This window comes from Dendrobates tinctorius, unplaced genomic scaffold (assembly GCF_039654945.1).
Source record: "Dendrobates tinctorius isolate UK_male_01 unplaced genomic scaffold, ASM3965494v1 ptg000158l, whole genome shotgun sequence".
Lineage (NCBI taxonomy): Eukaryota > Metazoa > Chordata > Amphibia > Anura > Dendrobatidae > Dendrobates > Dendrobates tinctorius.
The window spans coordinates 2,286,711-2,313,546 of record NW_027361825.1 but is presented as its reverse complement, the minus strand read 5'-3'; the positions used below and the strand labels follow the sequence as shown (position 1 = coordinate 2,313,546).

Sequence of the window (26,836 nt, the reverse complement as noted above, 5' to 3'; positions counted from 1 at the left end):
TAAAGATGGAAACCACAGAAAAGCTTCTGCTTTATTAGAAACGTCCAAACAGAACTCTGAAGAAAATGCAACTAAGCATCAACTTGAGACAGAAGACAACCGTTGTGACCGCACCACCCTGCTCGGGTGTTGTGTCCAGCAGAGCGGTCATGTGCACACTGACCCCCCCCTAACATATTTGACAGCTGTCGGCAGAGCATTGTTCTCTCTCCTGTGTCCTCTATTATTAGACTGTCGTCAGTATCTGCAAGTTCGGACCACCCATCTAATGTGTATGGGGGCTTTACATCACCACCATTGCTATTCCTCAGCTCCACACTTGGCTTTAAACACATTTTGTAACATTTACCCCAATAAATGGAAACAACCCAGCACTGAACTATTGTCAGGAGGGGGCACTAAAGCCGATACACCGGCAACTTCAGGATGTTTATCAAAACTATAAATAACTTAATATTAACATGAACGTTTCATTGGGAAGTAGAAGAACTTTGGGTCTGATGACTGTGATCTGATGTTATTCCGTAACATTCTGGAAGCCGCAGATTCTCTGTGCCAACTGTATGTCCCCTGCGCAGAGCGTGACCCTCCTGGTGCGGAGTCTGCTGGAGAAGGTGATCCTGATAAGCCGCTCTAGAAAGGCCTCAGCAGCCTGCGGATAAAGGAAGAAATGTATGGAGCATTACTGTACCTACCACAGACGTGAGGCTCAATAACACGATTTCTGTCCATTTCTGTCCACAACTTCCTGCATTTTCACCAGTTTTCCCCTCTGCAGCAGCGATCTGTAATTTTCTGTTGTCTCTGAGCTACGTCTTAACGTGATGTCTCCCATACACAGTACACACAAAAGTGAGCGGCTCCTCCTCTCCTGTCTGTATGTACCAGAATTACAGAGCCGGAGATACCAAATATGTTTGGGTTTTTTTCTAACTTTTTAAATCACAAAAGGACGCTGGTGAAACAAATGTTATTTTTTAGTCCGCTTAGATGAATGAACCTGTGACCATTTGTCCTTTATCCTGCAATACCACAATATTGTAGTGTAGGAGGGCACTGCACATTCACCCTCAACTGCAAGCATTAAAGAGGACCTGACACTTGCTCCAAAAATTTTAAGTAAAATACCTTGAAAAAGATCATTGAGCTCCCCTGATTCTGCTGCTCTTTTCTATTTTTCACTGCGTCGCTCCTTTGCAAAAATATTCATTTTTTTTTTCTGGAGCGCAGCATGTGAAATCTCTGATGTAGCCAAGTGGGAGTCTTGGAGAGAGGGGTGACAGTGCCACCCCAGACTCCACCAATCACAGCTAGGCCGCATCAGTGACTGAAAGGATACTAGATCCATTTCTGAGCCGTGATTGGCTGTAATATACAGAATCCACACAAAGCTGTAAAGAGTGGCAGAATCAGGGGAGTTTTGGGATCTTTATGAGATATGTAACTTATTTTTATTTCAAAAGTGACAGGTGCTCGTTAAATACCACTCAGCCTGTGACATGTGGAGAGCGCTCAGATAATAATCCGGCTCCATACACCGCACCGAACACAAGACGTACTAGTACAGTTGTGGCCAAAAGTATTGACACCCCTGCAATTCTGTTAGATAATACTCAGTTTCTTCCTGAAAATGATTGCAAACACAAAATCTTTGGTATTATTATCTTCATTTAATTTGTCTTAAATGAAAAAACACAAAAAGAATTGTCCTCAAGCCAAATTGGATATAATTCCACACCAAACATAAAAAAGAGGGTGGACAAAAGTATTGGCACTGTTCGAAAAATCTTCTGATGCTTCTCTAATTTGTGTAATTAACAGCACCTGTAACTTACCTGTGGCACCTAACAGGTGTTGGCAATAACTAAATCACACTTGCAGCCAGTTGACATGGATTAAAGTTGACTCAACCTCTGTCCTGTGTCTTTGTGTGTACCACTTTGAGCATGGAGAAAAGAAAGAAGACCAAAGAACTGTCTGAGGACTGGAGAAACCAAATTGTGAGGAAGCATGAGCAATCTCAAGGCTACAAGTCCATCTCCAAAGACCTGAATGTTCCTGTGTCTACCGTGCGCAGTGTCATCAAGAAGTTTAAAGCCCATGGCACTGTGGCTAACCTCCCTAGATGTGGACGGAAAAGAAAAATTGACAAGAGATTTCAACGCAACATTGTGCGGATATTGGATAAAGAACCTCGACTAACATCCAAACAAGTTCAAGCTGCCCTGCAGTCCGAGGGTACAACAGTGTCAACCCATACTATCCGGCGGCGTCTGAATGAAAAGGGACTGTATGGTAGGAGACCCAGGAAGACCCCACTTCTTACCCCGAGACATAAAAAAGCCAGGCTGGAGTTTGCCAAAACCTACCTGAAAAAGCCTAAAACGTTTTGGAAGAATGTTCTCTGGTCAGATGAGACAAAAGTAGAGCTTTTTGGGCAAAGGCATCAACATAGAGTTTACAGGGAGAAAAAAAGAGGCATTCAAAGAAAAGAACACGGTCCCTACAGTCAAACATGGCGGAGGTTCCCTGATGTTTTGAGGTTGCTTTGCTGCCTCTGGCACTGGACTGCTTGACCGTGTGCATGGCATTATGAAGTCTGAAGACTACCAACAAATTTTGCAGCATAATGTAGGGCCCAGTGTGAGAAAGCTGGGTCTCCCTCAGAGGTCATGGGTCTTCCAGCAGGACAATGACCCAAAACACACTTCAAAAAGCACTAGAAAATGGTTTGAGAGAAAGCACTGGAGACTTCTAAGGTGGCCAGCAATGAGTCCAGACCTGAATCCCATAGAACACCTGTGGAGAGATCTAAAAATGGCAGTTTGGAGAAGGCACCCTTCAAATATCAGGGACCTGGAGCAGTTTGCCAAAGAAGAATGGTCTAAAATTCCAGCAGAGCATTGTAAGAAACTCATTGATGGTTACCGGAAGCGGTTGGTCGCAGTTATTTTGGCTAAAGGTTGTGCAACCAAGTATTAGGCTGAGGGTGCCACTACTTTTGTCAGGCCCATTTTTGGAGTTTTGTGTGAAATGATCAATGTTTTGCTTTTTGCTTCATTCTCTCTTCTGTTTTTTCATTTAAGACAAATTAAATGAAGATAATAATACCAAAGAATTTGAGTTTGCAATCATTTTCAGGAAGAAACTGAGTATTATCTGACAGAATTGCAGGGGTGTCAATACTTTTGGCCACAACTGTATATCCATTATCATGACGGAGTTAAAAATTTCCACCAGAGACAGCAGCCCATTTGTAATACACAGGTGAAGGGGAGTGTGAAGGTCTGGCCTCTGGGACCCCAGTGATACATAACAGCCCCATCCATAGGGCTCTGTATAAAAGAGGGGTCCCTACTCAGTCCCCCATTATCATGTCTGTGCAGTAGGATAGAACTCTGACCTCCTGTAGTGCCATTATTGCTGTCTGTTCCCAGGGGTGTGTCGTGCCGCAGGAGTTTTCCATGCAGACTTCTCTCACCTGCAAGAAAAAAAGGACACAAGACTTGTCCCACTGATCACTAACAGAAGATCCAGAGGAGCTGCTGAGACCAAACCACTCACCAGTTTGGCAAATTGTTGTGTCTGGAGGATCAGTCCCGCAGACTTCTGATACTCTCCCATTTCCATTAGCAATTGTTTTCCATGCCTGTAGAAGTTTCTCTGCTGCGTGTCCTGCCTGTGGAGGGTGACTGGTCTGCCTGGTGAGGAAATATCACAGCTTACAATGAAGCTTCCTGCAGTGATCACTAGGGGAGATCATTGTATACAAATTAATTACACAAGAGCTCAGCCATCCTGTATACATCAGCATACAATGTGCGCCCCCTAGTGGCCACGGTCTGCTGCACAGATGTGTGTATCTACCTTGTTACAGAACCACTTAGCACCCAGAATATGTTGTGCAGTTATATGGATGTATAATAGGTTCTGTGTGAGATGCATGTCCCTAATGCATCAGCATTACCCTTTTGTCCGCCCTCCCCCCACCTTTGTCATTTCCACAGTAAACATCGGCAGGCTCCGGCCACCTGCGGCTTTTGTAATGCATGTCTGGCCTGCCCTCTGTATCTGTGTGATATATTCTGTGTCCTGTGAGTAAAGTGTTGTCAGACTGGAAATACATGGAGAAGCAGTGATCTTTTATATGCGCCCATGTAACCCAGGGATTCCAGCCAGCGTCATTCATTCAGACTCCAGCCAACGCAGAGCGGACCTCCGAAAACATGGGCTGGTACTGAAAGAGGTACCCCAGCTTGGTAGACCCCGTTACACTGGTGGCAGACAGCGGGATTTGATACCCCTTCTACAGGAGGAAAGGAATGAATGGAAAATAACTACCAGAAGTTAAAGAGGACTACATTAAAAAGATCTGGTGGAAGCCCGAGGGTTGATCGCCAGCAACAAAACAAAAGCGGATTTGATAGCAGCCATCATGGAACACGACAGTGCAGCGCCCCCCAATGTGAACGTGGAGGAGACCGAATTCCAGAGAGAGGTAAAGAACAGACTGGCGTTCTATGGCCCAAACCCTGCGGTAGAGATCATACGAGAGGTGATGGCTGATGTGCGTACTGATCTGAAGGAAAAGATGGCCGAGCGGACCAGGATAGAGCTAGCCAAGATGGAGATGGCAGAGCGGAGGGAGGAGAGCCAGCGAGCAGGGGGAGCTCTGGCCTTCGACCAGGTACCTTCAAAAGTAAGCCACAAAAAGATCAAGTATAATGCCTTCCGACAGTTGGGGGAGGCAGAGGAAGACATTGATGGCTTTCTGCAGGACTTTGAGCTGCAGTGTGCCCTTCATCAAGTGAAGCCGGAGGAACGGGTTCAGATTCTGGCCAGCAAGCTGACAGGCCGAGCAGCGGACGCCTATAGCACGGTACCTGATGAGGACTGTATGGACTATGAGCGGATCAAAGAAGTGATCTTGGCCCGGTATGCGCTGACACCAGAGGCCTACCGCCAAAAGTTCCGCGGACTTATAAAACTCGTAACCGATACCCACGCTGAATGGGCCTGTAAATTACGGTGGTCAGTGCTACAGTGGGTACAAGGGAGCCAAGCAACCACTAAGGAGGACGTCCTCCAGCTCTTCCTGTTAGAACGATTCTTTAATGGACTAAACCCCGAGACACAGGAATGGCTTCGGGACAGGCGGCCAACGACTCCTGAGGAAGCCGCTCGTCTGGCCGATGAACATCATGATGCCAGGAGGCCGCAGTTCTCCGGATCAAAGGTGGTCACTAGGGGCCCGCCCATGGACCTGGAGGGCCCCAAACCACCGAAGATTGTAGGGGGACCAGCTAGAAACCCGGCCAACCACAGTCCCCCTGGGGGGCGATGCCACACCTGCCGTCAGCTGGGCCACCTGCAAAGACAATGCCCCAACCGGACTCAGCATACCCAGTGGCCAAAGGCGGGAACAGCTACCTTCAGCCGGGCTGCTGTACACTGCTACCAAGGTGAAGCTGACCCGGCATTGGGGGCTACGACTAACCAAGGGGTGGAAGAGATGGAGGAAGTGCTGCATGGAGTAGACCCCGTGCAGGCAGCCCGGGCAGATAATCGACAACAGCATCGACAGGTCGTGTGGGTTAATGGGAAACGTATACAGGGACTGAGATTCCGGAGCAACTTTGACACTTGTGAAGCCTCATCTCGTCCGGGACCAAGAGAAGACGGACCGGACAGTGGCAGTCCGTGTAGCAGGGGGAGCTATACATCGACTGCCCACTGCCAGGATTCACCTGAACTGGGGAGTCGGGGATGGCCTTGTTGAGGTCGGCTTGATGGAGGATTTGCCTGCAGACGTCTTGCCGGGAAATGACTTGGGGCCCATTGTTGTGAGTTCATTTTCCCCTTCACTACTGAGGCCCGAGGAACTCCCTCTTCTGGTGAAGAAAGGTAGTGAGCCTGATTGTCAAACACCTGGGGCTGATGATGATGACTGGCTGAGTGGAGTTAATGACTGGATATAAGGCTGCCGACGCCCTTCTGGCCTGCGGGTGATTTCTCTGTGGACTTCTAGGAAACCAGTCATCAGTCATCATCCTGCTCATCTAAAGCTAAGATTTCTGCTTTGCCTTTTTGCATTAGTGTTTTGTTTTCCTTGCTTTTCTGGATTCTGCCATTCCCTGCTGGGGTGAGCTGAATCTCCTTTTGCCTGTTGCTCTGTCTTCAGAATATTCCTGAGTACTGACATAGCTTTTTTGAAGCCTAGCGTCTTCAGGGCCTTTTTTACTGTCAGTTTGTTGGCTCTTATTTTCATAGGGTTTTTCACGGACTGCAGACAGCAGCCTTCCTGTCCTTTCCTATCTAAGCTAGCGTGGGCCCCATCTTTGCTCAGTCTATCTTTCTGTCTGTGTTTTGTTCTTTCTTCTTGCTTCACCGTCATTATATGTGGGGGGCTGCCTTTTGCTTTGGGGTCTGCTCTGAGGCAGTTTAGATTTCCCTTTCTGTCTTTAGGCTATGTAGTCCTCCGGCTGTGATCGAGGGGCCTAGGGCATCGTAGGAGCCCCCCACGGCTACTGCTAGTTGTGTTGATAGGTTCAGGGGTCTGCAATCCGATAGCTGCCAACTTCTCTGGTTTTCTGGACTTAGCTAGCATTTCTATTTTTGCCTCCTACGGTGACTCAATCATAACAGAATCACCCGCCATACCGCAGATTCTAGGGTACTCAATAGCAGGAAAGAATTGTATAAAAAAAAAAGTGTGTATATTTTTTCCTCTATATCTCTGAGGTCGTAGGGGGAATTTTTTTTTCCTCTCACTGGAGATAAAGCAATTGTCTGATCGTGTGGAGCAGCTCGCTGCGGAAGTGCGGGGAATTTCCGCCTACCTTGCTCATTCACATGCTGCTGAACCAAAGATTCCTACACCTGATGTATTTTTTGGGGATTGGTCTAAATTTTTGAATTTCAAAAATAATTGTAAATTATTTTTTGCCTTGAAGCCTAACTCGTCAGGGAGCTCCGCGCAGCAGGTTAAAATTGTCATCTCTTTGCTGCGTGGCGATCCCCAGGATTGGGCGTTTTCTTTGAAACCAGATGATCCTATTCTGACTAATGTGAACGCATTTTTTCAGGCCTTGGGGTTGTTGTATGACGAACCTAATGCCATTGATCAGGCTGAAAAGACCCTGCTGGCATTGAACCAGGGTCGTGATTCTGCAGAATTGTACTGTCAAAAATTCCGAAAGTGGGCAGTACTTACTACCTGGAATGATAATGCCTTGGCTGCTCTCTTTCGGAAGGGGTTGTCAGAAGCCATAAAAGATACTATGGTGGGATTTCCTGTTCCCTCTGGTCTTGACGATTCTATGTCTTTAGCCATTCAGGTTGATCGGCATTTACGCGAACGCAGAGCTGCACGAGAGGTGTTGCTACCTGTTGAACAGATGTCTGAACCTATGCAATGTGATAGAGTTTTTTCCAGAGAGCAGCGTCAGGAGTTCAGAAGGTGTAATAAGTTGTGTTTTTTCTGTGGAGATGCATCGCATATTATTTCTGTCTGTCCTAAACGCGAGAAACGCTTTGCACACACGTTTTCTGTTGGTGGTGTTCAACCTAAGTTTCTTCTGGCTATTACTCTGATCTGCTCCCTGTCCACATTTTCCGCCAAGGCTTTTGTGGATTCGGGAGCAGCTCTAAACCTAATGGACTTGGATTTTGCTAAACGTTGTGGATTTCCGATGACACCTCTCCAGACGCCTATCCCTTTGAGGGGGATTGATGCTACTCCTTTGGCTAAAAATAAACCTCAGTTTTGGACCCAGGTGGTAATGCGGGTCGCCCAAGACCATCAAGAAAATTGCAGGTTTTTGGTGTTACATAATCTGCATGATACTATTGTTCTGGGGTTTCCCTGGTTAAATTCATAATCCAGTTTTGGATTGGAAATCTGTGTCTGTGGTGAGTTGGGGTTGTCGGTGTGCCTTTAGTGAGGCTCCGGTGTTTTCCACCTCTCCTCAGTCGCATGATGTTCCTGATTATTTGGCGGACTTTTATGATGTATTTAGTGAGAATGAGTCTGCGTCTCTGCCTCCTCATAGGAGTTATGACTGTGCTATTGAACTGAGCCCGGGGTGTAAATTTCCCAAGGGTCGGCTCTTCAATTTATCTGTACCCGAGCACAAGGCTATGCGATCCTATATTAAGGAGGCGTTGGAGAAGGGTCATATTAGACCATCCTCGTCACCCTTAGGTGCTGGTTTTTTTTTTGTAGCCAAAAAGGATGGATCATTAAGACCTTGTATTGATTATCGTGCTCTCAACAAAATTACTGTTAAATATCAGTATCCGTTACCCCTGATTTCTGATCTATTCTCCAGAGTTAAAGGTGCTTGCTGGTTTACCAAGCTTGACCTCAGGGGGGCGTATAATCTTATTCGCATTAAGCATGGGGATGAATGGAAGACAGCGTTTAATACTCCGGAGGGACATTTTGAGTACCTGGTGATGCCTTTTGGGCTCACTAATGCCCCTTCTGTCTTCCAGTGCTTCATGAACGATATTTTCCGAGATTTTGTCGATAAATTTTTGATTATCTATCTGGATGATATTTTGATCTTCTCCAAGGATTGGGATTCTCATGTTGAACATATTCGGACTGTGTTCCGGATCTTGAGGGAGAATTCCCTGTATGTCAAAGGATCTAAATGCCTTTTTGGAGTACAGAGGATTTCTTTTTTGGGATTTATTTTGTCCCCGTCAACTATTGAAATGAACCCGGCCAAGGTACAGGCCATTTACGATTGGGTTCAGCCCACTTCTTTGAAGGCCCTCCAGAAGTTTTTGGGTTTTGCTAATTTTTATCGGAAATTTATAGCAAAATTTTCTAGTATTGCCAAGCCATTGACTGATTTGACTAAGAAGGGTGGTGATGTGTTAAATTGGTCTCCGGAGGCTGTTTCTTCCTTTCAGGAGCTGAAGCGAAGATTCACTTCTGCTCCGGTTTTGCGGCAACCTGATGTCTCACTTCCGTTCCAGGTAGAGGTGGATGCTTCTCAGATTGGTGCAGGAGCTGTTTTGTCCCAAAAGGATCCTGTAACATCTAAAATGAATCCCTGTGCTTTCTTTTCCCGAAAGTTCTCTCCGTCTGAACGTAACTATGATGTGGGGAATCGGGAACTGTTAGCCATGAAATGGGCATTTGAGGAGTGGAGACATTGGTTGGAGGGAGCTAAGCATCAAGTTGTGGTCCTCACTGACCACAAGAATTTGATTTACCTAGAGTCGGCGAAGCGCTTGAACCCTAGACAGGCTAGGTGGGCCTTGTTTTTTACACGTTTTGATTTTGTGGTTTCTTTTCTTCCTGGAACTAAGAATGTCAAGGCTGACGCCCTCTCTAGGAGCTTCTTTGCTGATTCTCCTGTGGTGACCAAGCCTGCTACCATCTTAGACGAAGGGGTAGTTCTTTCTGCCATCTCGCCCGATTTGAGACGTGCTCTGGAAGAGTTCCAGGAGGACAAACCTGAGCGTTGTCCCAGTGGAAAGTTGTATGTTCCTGACCAGTGGAAGAAGAGAGTGATGTCTGAAGTTCATTGCTCTGCTTTGGCTGGTCATCCAGGTATTTTTGGTACTAGAGATCTGGTGGGTCGGTATTTTTGGTGGCCCTCCTTGTCTCGTGATGTCAGGAATTTTGTGCAGTCCTGTGGGACGTGCTCCCGGTCTAAATCGTGTTCTCGCTCTAGTGGGTTGTTGATGCCTTTGCCTGTCCCCAAGAGGCCATGGACCCATATTTCAATGGATTTCATCTCTGATATGCCTGTCTCTCAAAGGATGACTGTTATTTGGGTGATTTGTGATAGGTTCTCTAAGATGGTTCATCTTGTACCACTCCCTAAGTTGCCGTCTTCCTCTGAATTGGTGCCCCTGTTTTTACAACAGGTGGTTCGCTTGCACAGAATTCCTGAGAACATTGTATCTGACAGAGGAGTCCAGTTTGTGTCTAGATTTTGGAGAACTTTCTGTTCCAAGCTGGGAATTCAGTTGTCCTTCTCCTCTGCTTTTCACCCTCAGACCAATGGGCAGACAGAGAGAACAAACCAGACCTTGCAGTCATATTTCAGATGTTTTATTTCTGCTGATCAGGATGATTGGGTTTCATTTTTGCCCTTGGCCGAATTTGCTTTAAATAATAGAGCTAGTTCTGCCACTTTGATGTCTCCTTTTTTTTGTAACTTTGGGTTTCATCCTCGATTTTCTTCAGGGCAGGTGGAGCCCTCTGCCTGCCCAGGGGTTGACACTGTGGTGGAGAGAATGCACCAGATCTGGGACCAAGTGGTGGATAAGTTCTCTCTCTCCCAGGAAAAGGCCCAGCGGTTTTCCAACCGACATAGGACCATTGGTCCCCAATTTAAGGTTGGTGATATGGTGTGGTTATCATCAAAAAATATTGCTATGAAGGTGGCTTCTCCTATCTTTAAGCCTAGATTTATTGGACCTTACAAGATTTTGGAGATTATTAATCCGGTCTCCTTTCGTTTGGCTCTTCCTGTCACATTTAAAATCCATAATGTGTTCCATAAATCTTTGTTGAAGAGGTTTGTTGAACCTGTTGTTCCGGGGGTTGCACCTCCAGACCCTGTATTGGTTGAAGGTAACATGGAATATGAGGTAGAGAAAGTACTGGATCTGGATTCCCGTCTGGCTAGACGGAGACTCCAGTATTTGGTTAAGTGGAAGGGTTATGGTCAGGAGGATAATTCCTGGGTCTCTGCCTCTGATATTCATGCCAAAAGATTGGTGCGTGCCTTTCATAGGGCTCACCCTGATCGCCCTGGTGGCGTGGTTGAGGGTTCGGTGACCCCTCCTCAAGGGGGAGGTACTGTTGTGAGTTCATTTTCCCCTTCACTACTGAGGCCCGAGGAACTCCCTCTTCTGGTGAAGAAAGGTAGTGAGCCTGATTGTCAAACACCTGGGGCTGATGATGATGACTGGCTGAGTGGAGTTAATGACTGGATATAAGGCTGCCGACGCCCTTCTGGCCTGCGGGTGATTTCTCTGTGGACTTCTAGGAAACCAGTCTGATTCCTGCTCATCTAAAGCTAAGATTTCTGCTTTGCCTTTTTGCATTAGTGTTTTGTTTTCCTTGCTTTTCTGGATTCTGCCATTCCCTGCTGGGGTGAGCTGAATCTCCTTTTGCCTGTTGCTCTGTCTTCAGAATATTCCTGAGTACTGACATAGCTTTTTTGAAGCCTACCGTCTTCAGGGCCTTTTTTACTGTCAGTTTGTTGGCTCTTATTTTCATAGGGTTTTTCACGGATTGCAGACAGCAGCCTTCCTGTCCTTTCCTATCTAAGCTAGCATGGGCCCCATCTTTGCTCAGTCTATCTTTCTGTCTGTGTCTTGTTCTTTCTTCTTGCTTCACCGTCATTATATGTGGGGGGCTGCCTTTTGCTTTGGGGTCTGCTCTGGGGCAGTTTAGATTTCCCTTTCTGTCTTTAGGCTATGTAGTCCTCCGGCTGTGATCGAGGGGCCTAGGGCATCGTAGGAGCCCCCCACGGCTACTGCTAGTTGTGTTGATAGGTTCAGGGGTCTGCAATCCGATAGCTGCCAACTTCTCTGGTTTTCTGGATTTAGCTAGCATTTCTATTTTTGCCTCCTACGGTGACTCAATCATAACAGCCCATGTTGTCTGCATTCTCGGTGGCCCCTCTGGCTGAGACCTATCCTGTGACCACCCGGAGACAAGCTTGAGCTGCGGAAGCGGAATCACACTCAGAGGAGGCCCAGGTAAGACATCCCAGCCTTGCACGTATTCCCATAGCCAGACACATTTCTTGGGCCACCCCAGATGAATTTAAGAGGGAGTTACTTGAGGATACTTCATTAGAGGGATATCATGGGAAGGCACAGGAGGGGAGAGGAGTACTGGAAGGGGAACAGTTTGTATGGAAGCAGGGACTGCTCTACCGGATCACAGAGCAGCACCACACAGGGACGAGCCCCACTATAAAAAAACAGCTGGTAGTTCCCAAGAAGTATAGGCAGGAGCTACTGCGAATCTCTCATGATATACCCTTGGCCGGGCACTTCGGTGTCAGTCGCACCAGGCATCGTCTGACACAAAACTTCTTTTGGCCGGGGGTAACCTATGATGTTAGTCAGTACTGCCAGACCTGTGACAGTTGTCAGCGCATTGGCAAGAGGGGGGATCGATGCAAGGCCAAATTACGCCCCCTCCCCATTGTGGAGGAACCATTTAGCCGAGTAGCGGTCGATCTGATAGGGCCGTTAGCCAAACCCAGTCCGTCAGGGAAAAAGTATATATTGACCGTGGTAGATTATGCCACACGGTATCCAGAGGCGGTTGCGTTACCTAACATACTGGCAGAGACGGTGGCGGCCGCCCTGCTCCAGGTTTTCTCACGGGTTGGATTTCCCCGGGAGATTATCTCATAGAATCGTAGAGTTGGAAGGGACCTCCTGAGCCATCTGGTCCAACCCCCTGCTCAAAGCAGGATTCGCTAAATCATCCCAGTCAGATGTCCAGCCTCTGTTTGAAGACTTCCATTGAAGAAGAACTCACCACTTCTTGTGGCAGCCTGTTCCACTCATTGATCACTCTAACTGTCAAAAAGTTTTTTCTAATATCTAATCTGTGTCTCCTCCCATTCAGTTTCATCCCATTGCTTCTAGTCTTTCCTTGTGCAAATGAGAATAAAGTTGATCCTTCTACAATGTGACAGCCCTTTAGATATTTGTAGACAGCTATTAAGTCTCCTCTCAGTCTTCTCTTTTGCAAACTAAACAATCCCAAATCCTGCAACCTTTCCTCATAAGACAGGGTTTGCAGACCGGTCACCATTCTGATTGCTCTTTTCTGAACTTGCTCCAGTTTGTTGATGTCTTTTTTAAAATGTGGTGCCCAAAACTGGACACAATATTCCAGATGAGGTCTGACCAAAGAGGAGTAGAGGGAAATAATGACTTCACGTGATCTAGACTGTATGCTTCTGTTAATACATCCTAGAATTGCATTTGCCTTTTTTGCTGCTGCATCACACTGTTGACTCATATTCAGTCTGTGATCTATTAGTATACCCAAGTCTTTTTCACATGTGCTGTTGCTTAGGCCTATTCCTCCCATTCTGTATATGCTTTTTTCATTTTTATTGCCCAGATGTAGTACTTTGCATTTTTCCCTGTTAAAAACCATTCTGTTAGTTGCTGCCCACTTCTCCAGTTTATTTATATCTTTTTGAATCCTCTCTCTCTCTTCTCTAGTATTAGCTATCCCTCCTAGCTTTGTGTCATCAGCAAATTTAATCAGTTTACCCTCAATTCCTTCATCTAAATCGTTGATAAAGATGTTGAACAATACAGGGCCCAGGACAGAGCCCTGTGGTACCCCACTTGAGACATTATTCCAACTGGATGTGCAGCCATTTACGACCACTCTTTGGGTCCGATCACTAAGCCAGTTATGAATCCACCTAACAGTTGCCTTGTCCATTCCATATTTAGTCATTTTTTCAATAAGGATTGTCTGAGATACTTTATCAAATGCTTTGCTGAAGTCAAGATATACTATATCTACAGCATTTCCTTGATCCACCCAATCAGTGATTCCGTCATAGAAGGACCAGGGTACCCAGTTTACAGCAGAGGTGACCAACCGTGGAACCTGTGTGGCGTAAAGTCCATTAGAAGCAATGGGTTGTGTGAACGCTTTAACGGGACATTAAAACAGCTCATTGGGACTTTTACCAGGACCTACAGGGACTGGGAGAAATTCTTGCCACGCCTCCTGTTTGCCTATCGGGAGGTGCCCCAAGAATCCACGGGGTTCTCCCCGTTTGAGCTGGTATACGGGAGAAGGGTAAGGGGACCCCTAGACTTAGTGCTGGAACACTGGGAAGGGGAGGGCCTCGTAGAAGGGGTACCTATTGTACCCTATGTGCTGGAATTCCGGGACCGCCTACAGGAGCTGACTCAGGCTGTACGTGAGAACATGCAGGCGACCCAGTGGCGCCAGTGCATATGGTACGATCGGAGGGCCAGAGAGCGCACTTTGGAAATAGGACAGAAGGTCCTGGTGTTAGAGCCCACTAAGCAGAATAAGTTTCAAGCTGCATGGCAGGGGCCCTACCAGGTAGTGGGGAAAATAGCCGACACAACCTATAATGTCGCCGATTGTGACGACCCCAGGGTTATCCGCATGTTCCACGTGAATATGCTGAGGCCCTACCGGGAGCGCCCTGAAGAGGTAGTGGCCATCTGTGCACCTGAAGCAGAAGATTTAGCCAGACTTCCCTTGCCGGATGTCTTAGGGGAAAGGACTCAGTCTAAAACATGGGACCAGGTACACTTGGGTGAATACCTAGGCCCCCGGGAGAGACAGCAGGCGGAGGCGTTGTTGAGGCTGCGACAGAGGATGTTTTCAGAGAGACCGGGATACACTCGCCTGGCACAACACAAGGTTGAGACCCAGGATCAGACCCCCCTGCGACAAAACCCCTTCCACGTCCCTGAGTCTGTACGAGAGGGGATGCGACAAGAGATACAAGAGATGCTGCGTTTAAGGGTCATTGAAGAGTCAGATAATCCCTGGGCATCCCCCGTAGTGTTAGTGTCCAAGAAGGATGGGACTACACGGTTTTGTGTAGACTATCGTAAGCTCAATGAGAAAACAGTGACGGATGCATACCCCATGCCGCGTGTGGATGAGTTGTTAGACCAGCTGGCGGGGGCAAAGTATTTGACCACCATCGATCTATTACAGAACCACTTAGCACCCAGAATATGTTGTGCAGTTATATGGATGTATAATAGGTTCTATGTGAGATGCATGTCCGTAATGCATCAGCATTACCCTTTTGTCCGCCCTCCCCCCACCTTTGTCATTTCCACAGTAAAGATCGGCAGGCTCCGGCCACCTGCGGCTTTTGTAATGCATGTCTGGCCTGCCCTCTGTATCTGTGTGATATATTCTGTGTCCTGTGAGTAAAGTGTTGTCAGACTGGAAATACATGAAGAAGCAGTGATCTTTTATATGCGCCCATGTAACCCAGGGATTCCAGCCAGCGTCATTCATTCAGACTCCAGCCAACGCAGAGCGGACCTCTGAAAACACGGGGTGGTACTGAAAGAGGTACCCCAGCTTGGTAGACCCCGTTACATACCTGCACAGACATGAGGATTTAATAGAGCTGCAATTTGTCTTACCCTGGGGGGTACGAGGAGTTGAAGTTCCACGATGTGCAGCAGCAGGCCTCTTACTCTGGGGGGTACGAAGAGATGAAGGTTCACTTTTTGCAGCAGCAGCTGCAGGCCTCTTACTCTCAAGGACAGGAGGAGATGAAGGTCCACTTTGGGGGGATGGAGAAGCAGCGGCAGGCCTCTTACTCTCAGGGACAGGAGGAGATGAAGGTCCACTTTGGAGGGATAGCGGAGCAGATGCAGGACACCTTTGTGGCTGCATCATCTTCCTGCAGGATCGCCGTCTCCTCATGATGATGCTGAGACACAATCAGATCTGCAAATAACACACAATTCAGCAGGATCATGAATGACGAATACAATGTGTACTGGAGATGAGCAAGATTACTGGCAGGATCCTGGTCCTGTGACTGCGTTGGTCGTCCATGTTGGTAGTGCAATGTAATGTCAGGAGAAACCAGAGGATCCACAGCAGAAATCTGAGGCTGCCAAATCTAAGAAGCGCAGGAGTTCGAGCCTCGTACCTGTATGATTGTGTGGATGTGACATAATAACAGGACAACACACAGAGATTATATATAGATGTGTGTAAACACACAATGGGGGAAATAAGTATTTGATCCCTTGCTGATTTAAAAAAGACATGAACAGTCTACAATTTTAAGGGTAGGTTAATTTTAACATTGAGGGATAGACTATAAAAAACAAAATCCAGAAAATCACATTGTATAAATTATATAATTTTATTTTCATTTGCAGTGAGAAATAAGTACTTGAATCCCTACCAACTATTTAGAGTTCTGGCTCCTACAGACCAGTTAGACACTCCTAATCAACTCGTTACCTGCATTAAAGACAGCTGTCTTACATAGTCACCTTTATAAAAGACTCCTGTCCACAGAGTCAGTCAGACTCTAACCACTACAACATGGGCAAGACCAAAGAGATTTATAAAGATGTCAGGGACAAGATCATAGACCTGCACAATGCTGGAATGGGCTACAAAACCATAAGTGAGACGCTGGGTGAGAAAGAGATAACTGTTGGGGCAATGGTAAGAAAATGGAAGAAATACAAAATGACTGTCAATCGACATCGATCTGGGGCATCATGCAAAATATCACCTCGTGGGGTACCCTTGATCATGAGCAAGGTGAGCGATAAGCCTTAAACTACACAGGGAACTTGTTAACAATCTCAAGGCAGCTGGGACCACAGTCACCAAGAAAACCATTGGTAACACATTACGCTGTAAGGCCGGGGTCACACTAGAGAGGAATACGGACGAGTGAGAGGCGTTAAAAGCACGCATTACACACGGACCAATGATTCTCTCTGGGGTACCTCGCACCAGCCGTATATTTCTCATCCGTATTCTACGCTCCGTGCCAATCGCAGCATGCTGCGATTGTCAGCGTACTACGCCCGTAGTACGCCAATACAAGTCTATGGGTGTGCTAAAAATACGCAATACACACGGACCACACATGTGACTTGCGAGAAATACGCACCCGCTACCCGGTATCTTTTAGCAAAGCCGGCAATTCAGTGCGCTATACAGTAAACTCACACTGACAGGTTTTATAACACAAACGAAAGAATAGATATAGACACATAGAATACATACATATATATATATATATATATACACACACACACACATGTCATTGAGACACACACACACACACACATATATATATATATATATTTCACAGAGTTCTTCATAGCAGAATAGCCGCTAATTCAATTGCCGGCTTTTGTGAAATCATTCCCCAACCCGACATGAAATGACACATGGTTTACATACAGTAAACCATTTCATTTCATGTTTTGTATGTCTTTCATTAGTAATTAGATGAGTGTTGATGTGTAAAATTTGGGAGGTGTAGGTGTTAATTTAAGGGGTTAATTCGTTGTAAAAAAATGTGTGGGCTCCCGCATTGACAAATTACCGCGGGAGCCCACACATTTTTTTACAACGAATTAGCGGCTATTCTGCTATGAAGAACTCTGTGAAATATAAATATATATATATGTGTGTCTCAATGACATGTGTGTGTATATAGATATATATATATTCTATGTGTCTATATCTATTCTTTCTTTTGTGTTATAAAACCTGTCATAGGGCTCCATTATATGTCCATTATTCTCTATGTGGAGTGCGGCTCTGCAGGTTGAGGTCGGTGCTAGAGAATAATGGGGCCTCCAGCACCCGACTTCCACCCGCAGAGCTGCGCTCCACATAGAGAATAATGGAGCCTCCGGCACCTACCTCCACCCGCAGACCCGCAGTCCACATAGAGAATAATGGAGCCTCCAGCACTGACCTCCACCCGCAGAGCCACAATCCACATAGAGAATAATGGGGCCTCCATGTGGAGTGTGGCTCTGCGGGTGGAGGTAGGTGCTGGAGAGGGTGGAGGTAGGTGCTGGAGATTCCCCATTACTGGGCACAGGGGGCAGTAACCTTTTCAGAGCTGAGACTATCTTGGTGGTTTTTTGTTGTCACTTTCTAAGAATCATAGCATTTTGTTCCTTTTCCTCTGATAGATGCATATGACCCAAGTATGGAAAACAGGAAGTAACGAAACACATATTACAATGTCCCTTTCCTGTCCCCACACACAGTATAATGTTCCCACAGTATCACCATCCCCCCACATACAGTAATGTTCCCCCAGTACCACCATCCCCCACACGCAGTATAATGTTCCCCCAGTACCGCCATCCCCCCACATACAGTATAATGTTCTCCACTACAGTCACCCCCCCACACAGTATAATGTTCCCCCAGTACTGCCATCCCCCCCATACACAGTATGTTGCCCCAGTACCCAGTATCAGCCCTTGGTTTATGCAGGACTCTGCTGTCTGTGCTGGTTCTCATTGTCCTGGATAAGGTGAAGTTTGTGTGGGGTCAGGGAGGGTTTACAGTGTGGATGTAGCAGAGCCGTGTGTGCGAGGTGTACGGAGCAGAGCCGTGTGTGTGTGTACGAGGTGTACGGAGCAGAGCCGCGAGTGTGTGAGTTGAGCGGAGCCGTACGTGTACGAGGTGTACGGAGCAGAGTCGCACGTGTGTGTATGGAGTGGCGCCGCATGTGTGTGAGGTGTATGGAGCAGAACCGCATGTGTACAAGGTTTACGGAGTGGAGCCATTTGTGTACAAGGTTTACAAAGCGTGGCCACATGCCTATAAGGTGTACGGAGCAGAGCCGCATGTGTACAAGGTTTACGGAGTGGAGCCATGTGTGTACTGAGTGAAGCCGTGTGTGTGCGAGGTGTACAGAACGGAGCCGTGTGTAGGAGGCATAAAAAGCAGAACCGTGTGTGTATGATGTATGCGGAGCCACACGTGTACAAGGTGTATAGTGGGGAGCATTCATACCTCCCAGCGGGACAGTCCCGATTTTGAGAGATACTGCCCCGGCTGGGAGCTTACTTTTCCCGCGGACACAGGAGTACACGGCGGAGTCCCGAGGAGCACTTTAAAATTCACAAGTGACGTTCCACCGGAAGTGACATGCTAGAAGCTGACCAGAAATGAGGTAATTTCGGGAGGAGATTGTAACGGAACCATGGAGGCACTTCAGGGAATGCTTCAGATCCATCACCATGTCCTCCTCCAACAGCGCGGATAGCAGGATCGCCTTGAACTCGGGGATGCCGGCCATGTGAGTGGATCATGATATATCCTGCATCGGGAGGCTCAGGTGGGCACTACAGTGGGAGCCGGGCTGCTATAGTATCTTTATAGAATCTTTCTTTCTCTCTCTGTTTCTTTATCTCTCTAATCTTTCTTTTTTTCTTTCTCTCTCTCTCTGTTATTTCTTTCTTCTTTCTTTCTTCTTTCTTTTCTTTCTTTCTCTGTTCTTTCTTTCTCTCTCTGTTCTTTCTTTCTCTCTCTGTTTTCTTTTTTCTCTCTGTTCTTTCTTTCTTTTCCTCAGTACCAGTCAGCATGCCCACAGTACCAGTAGAATAAGGGGGGTAGGAAACTAGGTGGCACTGGTCACTTTGAGCCTCTCATACTTTTTATAGGTGTATAATCATATGCCCTGAGCACCCCTTAAAGAGGGCCAGCCCCAGACAACAGGATACAAACAAATCATTATTACTATCAGTCCAAGTGGACAATTATATACGTAAAGGTAATGATGTCCCTGTGCCAAGCAGTGCGGAGGATCAGAATACACTGAAGAGACCAGAGCAGCGGGGTTTGGGGAGAAGAATTATATGGGGCCCATTATACTGTTTGGAGCATTATATGGGGCCCATTACACTGTATGAAGTAATATATCGTGCCCATTATGCTGTGTGAAGTAGTATATGGTGCCCATTATACTGTATGCAGTAATAGATGGGGCCCATAATACTATATGGAGCATTATGTGGGGATAAAGGATGACTTTCTGTTTGTTGTGGATCTGACCGTTGGGACCCCCATGATCCTAGGAAACGTAGCTTTGAAGAGCACCATGTAAATGGAGCTGTGGTCAGTCATACGCACTGTGGTGCCATTCACATGTGGCTCTTCAAATAACTCCTTAAAGAGAGTGATATGGGGACGACAAAGTATAGCAAAAATTCACTGATCGGGGTGAGGAGTGTTGTAGTTTATGGGCTGGTGGGATTTGTGTGGCAGGGCTGCTTATTTTGTCCCAGTCCGGCCCTGTGCCAGGCCTACCATTGCCATTAATGGCCCTTGTTCTGGATACTTCTGTGTTGCTCTTCTATGTGCGTGTGATGCCACTGACCTTTTTTTCTATTTATCTAAATCAAAATGTCCACTATTGAACTCAGTTTTACAGGGGGGGTGTCATTTTGCTGTTCACCTCAGGCAGCAGAGAGGCTAGGTTCACCCCTGAATGGGAGAATGGATGGAGCCATGTACCGTAAAATCCTGAGTGACAACCTCCTTCCCTCTGCCAGGACATTACAAATAGATCGTGGCTGGGTCTTCCAGCAAAACAATGACCCAAAACATACAGCCAAGGAAACAAAGGAGTGGCTCAAAAAGAAGCAAATTAAGGTCATGGAGTAGCCTAGCCAGTCTCCAGACCTTAATCCCATAGAAAACTCATGGAGGGAGTTGACGCTCCAAGTTGCCAAGCGACAGCCTCAAAATCTTAATGATTTAGAGATGATCTCCAAAGAGGAGTGGACCAAAATTCTTCCTGACATGTGCGCAAACCTCATCATTATCAACTACAATAAAATGTCTGACTGCTGTGCTTGCCAACAAGGGTTTTGCCACCAAGTATTAAGTCGTCTTTGTCAGTGATCAAATACTTTTTTCTCACTGCAAAATGCAAATAAATTTTTATAATTTATACAATGTGATTTTCTGGATTTTATTTTTTGATATTTTATCTCTCATCTCAATGTTAAAATTAACCTACTCTTAAAGGGAATCTGTCACCCCTTTTTTCGAATATGAGCTTCGAGCTTCCAGTACCGACATCAGGGGCTTATCTACAGCATTCTGTAATGCTGTAAATAAGCCCCCGATGTAACCTGAAAGAGAAGAAAAAGGAGTTAGATTATACTCACCTGGGGGGCGGTCCGGTCTTGGCCCGATGGGTGTCGCGGTCCAGCACCTCCCATCTTCATACGATGCCGTCCTCTTCTTTCCTTCCTGTCGTGGCTCCGGCGCACTGCAGGACTCTGCTCTGCCCTCAACAAGGCAGAGCAGTGCACCTGCGCAGGTGCCACGACAGGAAGGAAAGAAGAGGACGGCATCGTATGAAGATGGGATGCGCCGGATCGGACGGCGACACCCATCGGACCGGATGCTAGGGTGAGTATAATCTAACTCGTTTTTCTTATCTTTCAGGTTACATCGGGGGCTTAGCTACAGCATTACAGAATGCTGTACATAAGCCACTGATGTCGGTGCCGGAAGTTCATATTCGAAAAAAGGGGTGACAGATTCCCTTTAAAATTATAGACTGTTCATGTCTTTCTCAGTGGGCAAACTTACAAAATCAGCAAGGGATCAAATACTTATCGTATTTTTCGGATTATAAGACGCACTTTCTTTCCCCCAAATTTGGGGGGGGAGAAACTGGTGGTTCGTCTTATAATGCGAACATACCTCACCGGCCATGGTGGAGCAGGGTCGTTTGGATGTGCTGCGCACTATTGTGGATGTTTGATTCTGCAGGTGTCCGTTGCTGCGGGGGCTCGGACACCTGCAGTGGCGCGCCGCACATCTGAACACTCCCTCTTCCCAGCCTGCAACAATGCTCCACTCTTGCCTCCTCCAGCAGCGACCCTGGGACCCCGCTTCACCGCAGCCACCACCCCCGGTAAGCAATAAGATGCATGGATTATAAGAAGCACCACGATTTTATTAAGAGAAAAAAAGGTTTTTTTCCTATTTTTCTCCTCAAAATTTGAGGTACGCCTTATAATCCGGAGCAATTTATAATCCGCAAAATATGGTATTTCCCCCACTGTATAATATATATGTGTGTATATTCAGCTCTTGCAAAAATTAAGAGACCACTTCCAAATGTTCAGTCTCTCTGATTTTTCTCTTTATAGGTATAGTTTTGAATAAAATGTAAATTGTTATTTTAGTCTACAAACTTCTGACAACATGTCTCTGAATTTCCAAGCAATAAATTTTGTTTTTTTTTCTGAAAAGGAGAAATGGTCAAAGTTTAAAAAAAAACAACAGTGCTTTCAGACCTCAAATAAGGCAAAGAAAACAAGTTCATAATCACTTAGAAACAACAATGCTAATGTTTTAACTCAGGAAGAGTTCTGAAATCAATATTTTGTGGAATAACCATGATTTTTAATCACAGCTTTCATGCGTCTTGCCATGCTTTCCACCAGTCTTTCACACTGCTTCTGGCACAAAAATTTAAGCAGGTCTTCTTTGTTTGATGGCTTGTGACTATCCATCATCCTCTTGATTACATTCCAGAGGTTTTCAATGGGGTACAGGTCTGGAGAATGGGATGCCCATGACAGGGTTTTGATGTGGTGGTCTCTTAATTTTTGCCAGAGCTGTATATATGTGTGTTTGTATATATGGCTGGCTTTACCTATGTGCGAGTGGTGCGGTCACACAGGGCCCTGGCTGCCAGGCACAAGAGGGGGGCGCTGCAAGGACTCAGCATTTCAACTTCATATGCTGCTCCTACTCTGCATAGGTTCCCGATGCACATCCAGCTGTAATGGGAGCTGGTGTCGGCGGCCCCTTCCAGCACAGGTCAGCTCGCAACCTCTGTAAAAGTGATAGTTACGCCCTTTGTTTATAATGTGGCATGTGTAGGGTGTAATGTGTAAATGTGCAATATATTAGTATCCTAGTGTAATTCTGCACATTGACATTCCGGATCATAAAGGCATGTAATACAGTGGGTACGGAAAGTATTCAGACCACTTTAAATTTTTCACTTTGTTTCATTGCAGCCATTTGGTAACTTAAAAAAGGTTAATTTTTTTCTCATTAATGTACACTCTGCACCCCATCTTGACGGAAGAAAAAGAAATGTATGTGGATGGATACCATGTTTTGGCATAGGTGGTTTCCTTCATTGGAGACTGCCCTTCCCGTGGTTGTTCCTTCCCGGACAAAAACCTGGCTGGTCATTGCTTGCGTTGAGAAACACGTGATGGTGTCTCCGCAGCTTCTGTTTTGCATATTTCCCATAAGGGATGGGGCAGTGCTCTAGAATCACTGCGTTGAGAAACACGTGATGGTGTCTCCGCAGTGTCGGATGTTGATCTCCATGAGTTCATTCATCCTCCTCTTCATAGTCTTTTTACTAGGCATTGCTCCTACCAGCCAGTTTCCTACTCCTCACTGATGAGGGGCAATACCCCGAAACAGCTGTATGTGGATGGATACCATGTTTTGGCATAGGTGGTTTCCTTCATTGGAGACTGCCCTTCCCGTGGTTGTTCCTTCCCGGACAAAGACCTGGCTGGTCATTGCTTGCGTTGAGAAACACGTGATGGTGTCTCCGCAGCTTCTGTTTTGCATGTTTTGCATATTTCCCATAAGGGATGGGGGCAGTGCTCTAGAATCACTGCGTTGAGAAACACGTGATGGTGTCTCCGCAGTGTCGGATGTTGATCTCCATGAGTTCATTCATCCTCCTCTTCATTGCACTGAGGAGAGGCTTCCATTGGGCCACTCTGCCATAAAGGCTCGACTGGTGGAGGGCTGCAGTGATAATTAACTTTGTGGAACTTTCTCCCATCTCCCTAATGCATCTGTGGAGCTCTGACACAGTGATCTTGGGGTTCTTCTTTAACTCTCTCACCAATGCTCTTCTCCCATGATTGCTCAGTTTGGCTGGACAGCCAGGTCTATGAAGATTTCTGGTGGTCCCAAACTTCTTCCATTTAAGGATTATGGAGGCCACCGTGCTCTTAGGAACCTTGAGTACTGCAGAAATTCTTTTGTAACCTTGCCAAATCTGTGCCTTGCGACAATTCTGTCTCTGAGCTCCTTTACCAGTTCCTTTGGCCTCATGATTCTCATGTGGTGTGACATGCACTGTGATCTGTGAGGTCTTCTATAGACAGGTGTGTGCCTTTACAAATCAAGTCCTATCAGTTTAATTAAACACAGCTGGACTCCAATGAAGGAGTAGAACCATCTCAAGGAGGACCACAATGAAATGGACAGCATGTGACTTAAATATGAGTGTCTGAGCAAAGCGTCTGAATACTTATGACCATGTGATATTTCAATTTTTCTTTTTTAATAAACTTGCACAAATTTCTACATTTCTGTTTTTTTGCAGTCAAGATGGGGAACAGAGTGTATATTAATGGGAAAAAAATGAACTTTTTTGAATTTACCAAATGGCTCCAATGAAACAAAGAGTGAAAAACTTAAAGGGGTCTGAATACTTTCCATATCTACTGTATGTGCTGTTAGGATTTTGCTTTACTTGCCAATTCGAGCGTTCGTCACGTGATCGCTCACATGCGATTTGCAGACTTGTAGTGACAACTGACATCTCCTTCGGCCATTGTCCTAATTTTTAATTGAGAGAAGCACGTGGAGGTTGATCATCAGATAACATGTCAGCGATCACGAGATGACAGCTTGAATTGCCAAGTAGAGCAAAATCCTAACAGAGGACATATTACACACCTGTAGGATTCGGCATGTCAGTGTCAGCTTGTAGAATTGCAGACATCTGTCAGTCTAGGAAAGGAAAGCAAGGACAAGCCACCGGGGAGCGGCCTCTTGTGCTATACCTCCTGGTCACATTGTCCAGGCCGTATGTTATCTTTGAAACACTGCAGTGTCAGAGTGACACATGAACGACTGCAATAATGGAGCCGATGTCTGATTCCTGCTGCCGGGGGTCGTGCTGTAGAATCAGCCGTCAGGTTCCTTATCTAGTGACACAATAACATTGGAAGCATCATATGTTACATGGCGTCACTGCTCTCTGCAAATCACAGGTAACGGTCTCATGTGGACTAAAAGCTATTGTGTTACCAGCGGAGGTCTATTATGAGGTTCTGCAGCAGCTGAGATGTATTATGAGGTTCTGCAGCAGCTGAGTTATATTATTAGGTTCTGCAGCAGCTAAGGTGGATATTATTATGTGTTTATGAGGTTCTGCAGCAGCTGAGGTGTATTATGAAATTCTGCAGCAGCTGAGTTATATTATTAGGTTCTGCAGCAGCTAAGGTGGATATTATGTGTTTATGAGGTTCTGCAGCTTACAAAATTACCTTGTGTGTGTGCTGGGACACTGGGTAATAAATGGTTAATGTGGGGGCAGTGAACAGTAGTTTTGCACAGGGCACCATTCAGGCTGAGGCCCTGTGTGTGCATATGGTGCAGTTACCACACAGGTCACGGGATGTCTGCAGCTCCTGATCACAGACAGAGATGCTGGGAGTTGTAGTGCCCGTGCCGTCCAGCCGCCCACGCTGCGCTCAGCCCTCACCTCTCTCTCCGCAGAGGAATCTCAGGCTCTGTCGCGCCTCTCTGATTCTCACCAACCGCATGCTCTTACTGAGGTAACGGGGCGGGGCTTACAGTCGGCCAATAGCTGCTGGGGTTTAGGGTCATGTTTTTTTCTAAAACAATGAACTTTATTGTGCAGAACAATCAGGACAACCTGGGGCTACAAGTGTTGGGGTGTGAGGGCGGGAGGCAGCGCTGGGGGGCGCGATTGCTCAGGGGAGACCTGCTGGGATGTGGTATATGGAGGTCACATACATTCTGAGGAGCACTGTACAAGTGATGGGGGCTGTGGCCACTGCCAGAGACAAGCTAGAATGAGCTCTGTCAAGGTTTGACTCCAGAGAGGCCACACAGATCCCACTGCTGCCACCAATGTGTCAGAGATCGCAGCCCGGGCCCTATCAGATCTTCCTGCTGTTATCTGTGGAGCGAACGCTCTCTGGTGCCCCCTATCACCTGGAGAATTACATGACTGACCGACGATTACCGGATTCCGCAGCTGCTGCCAGTATAGGCCGGTTATCGGGGAAGTAACAGTGAGCGTATGGTACATACTCCTCCGATGCCAACTCAGGGAATATAGATACACCCGAACCTGCCAGCTCCACTATGACCCCAGAAAAATGATTACGGTAGCTGCCACCACCAGTCGTGTTTTACAGGCTGACTGGAAACCTGGTTTCTGGTAACATATGGCTTCAGGGTGCGGCTGACAGAACAAAAGGAACAGAACTATTGCATTGTATATTTAAAGGGAACCTGTCAGCTGTTTTGACTGCTATTAGATACAGCCACTGCCTTTCAGGGCTGATATACAGCATTCTATAATGCTGCAGATAAGCCCCCGGTCCAACCTGAAAGATAAGAAAAATAAGTTTTATTATACTCACGGGGGGAACAGTCTAGTCCGATGGGTGTCTCAGGTCCGGGTCCTCCCATCTTCTTGCAACGCCACCCTCCTGTTGCGTTATCGCTCCCCGGCATCGCACTCCTGCGCAGGCGTACTTCTCTGTCCTGTTGAGGGCAGACCAAAGTACTGCAGTGCGCAGGCGCTGGGAAAGGTCAGAGAGGTCCAGCACCTGTGCACTGCAGGAATCTGCTCTGCCATCAACAGGGCAGATAAGGACGCCTGTGCAGGAGCACGATGCCTGGGAGCGATGAAACAAGCTGGAGGGCGGCATCGCAAGAAGATGGGAGGCACCGGACCCGGCCTGCAATGGTAAGATAAATGATGTGCACTCTATACAAAAAGGGAAGGACAGTGCAGGCTGAACAATCAAGAAGCAGCCACACTCAAATGGTAGATTATTATGCAAAAATAAGTATTCCTTTACTAGAGCGTATAGACATCACCAGGTGTATTTAACATAAGACGTAGTAGATGTGGACGGCAAGGTTAGTTTTACCTATAAATTAACCTGAAATTTATCTTGTGGAGGCTCCCGTCTCCGCAAGATAAATAGACATGCTGCCGTCTGGAGAGACACGCAGTATGTCCGGCTCTGTAGGTGAGCCGCGGGCGTCTGCACGCATAGTAGACATTGGATGTCAAGTTCCCTGAGGGGTCTACTTTTCAAATTGGTGTCACTAGTGGGGGGTTTCCATTGTTTATGCACATCAGGGGCTCTCCAAATGTGACATGGCACTCCTTCCCATCCAAGCCCTGTCGTGCACACAAATAGTTGTTTTTCTCCACATATTGGGTATCTGCGCACT

The 26,836-nt window shown here is 46.6% G+C and overlaps 1 protein-coding gene across 1 annotated transcript; it reads right to left on the bottom strand.

Annotated features, from left to right (window-relative positions):
• On the bottom strand, positions 1-25,195 carry LOC141051655 (uncharacterized). The gene is made up of 5 exons (XM_073548663.1): positions 25,101-25,195; positions 15,172-15,481; positions 3,565-3,701; positions 3,404-3,481; positions 1-652 (listed from the first exon to the last, which is right to left on the bottom strand). Exons 2-5 carry the CDS (start codon positions 15,455-15,457, stop codon positions 518-520), a joined length of 636 nt encoding a protein of 211 aa, XP_073404764.1. The 5' UTR covers positions 15,458-15,481; positions 25,101-25,195; the 3' UTR covers positions 1-517.
• Between the last annotated feature and the right edge of the window lie 1,641 nt (positions 25,196-26,836).

Coding starts and splice junctions, on each gene's coding strand:
- LOC141051655 (XM_073548663.1), bottom strand. CDS start 15,457: ATGAGGAGACGGCGATCCTGCAGGAAGATGATGCAGCCACAAAGGTGT. Junction 3,702..15,171: donor AACTCCTCGTACCCCCCAGG/GTAAGACAAATT, acceptor TTTCCTCACCAG/GCAGACCAGTCACCCTCCAC. Junction 3,482..3,564: donor CACAACAATTTGCCAAACTG/GTGAGTGGTTTG, acceptor TTTTTCTTGCAG/GTGAGAGAAGTCTGCATGGA.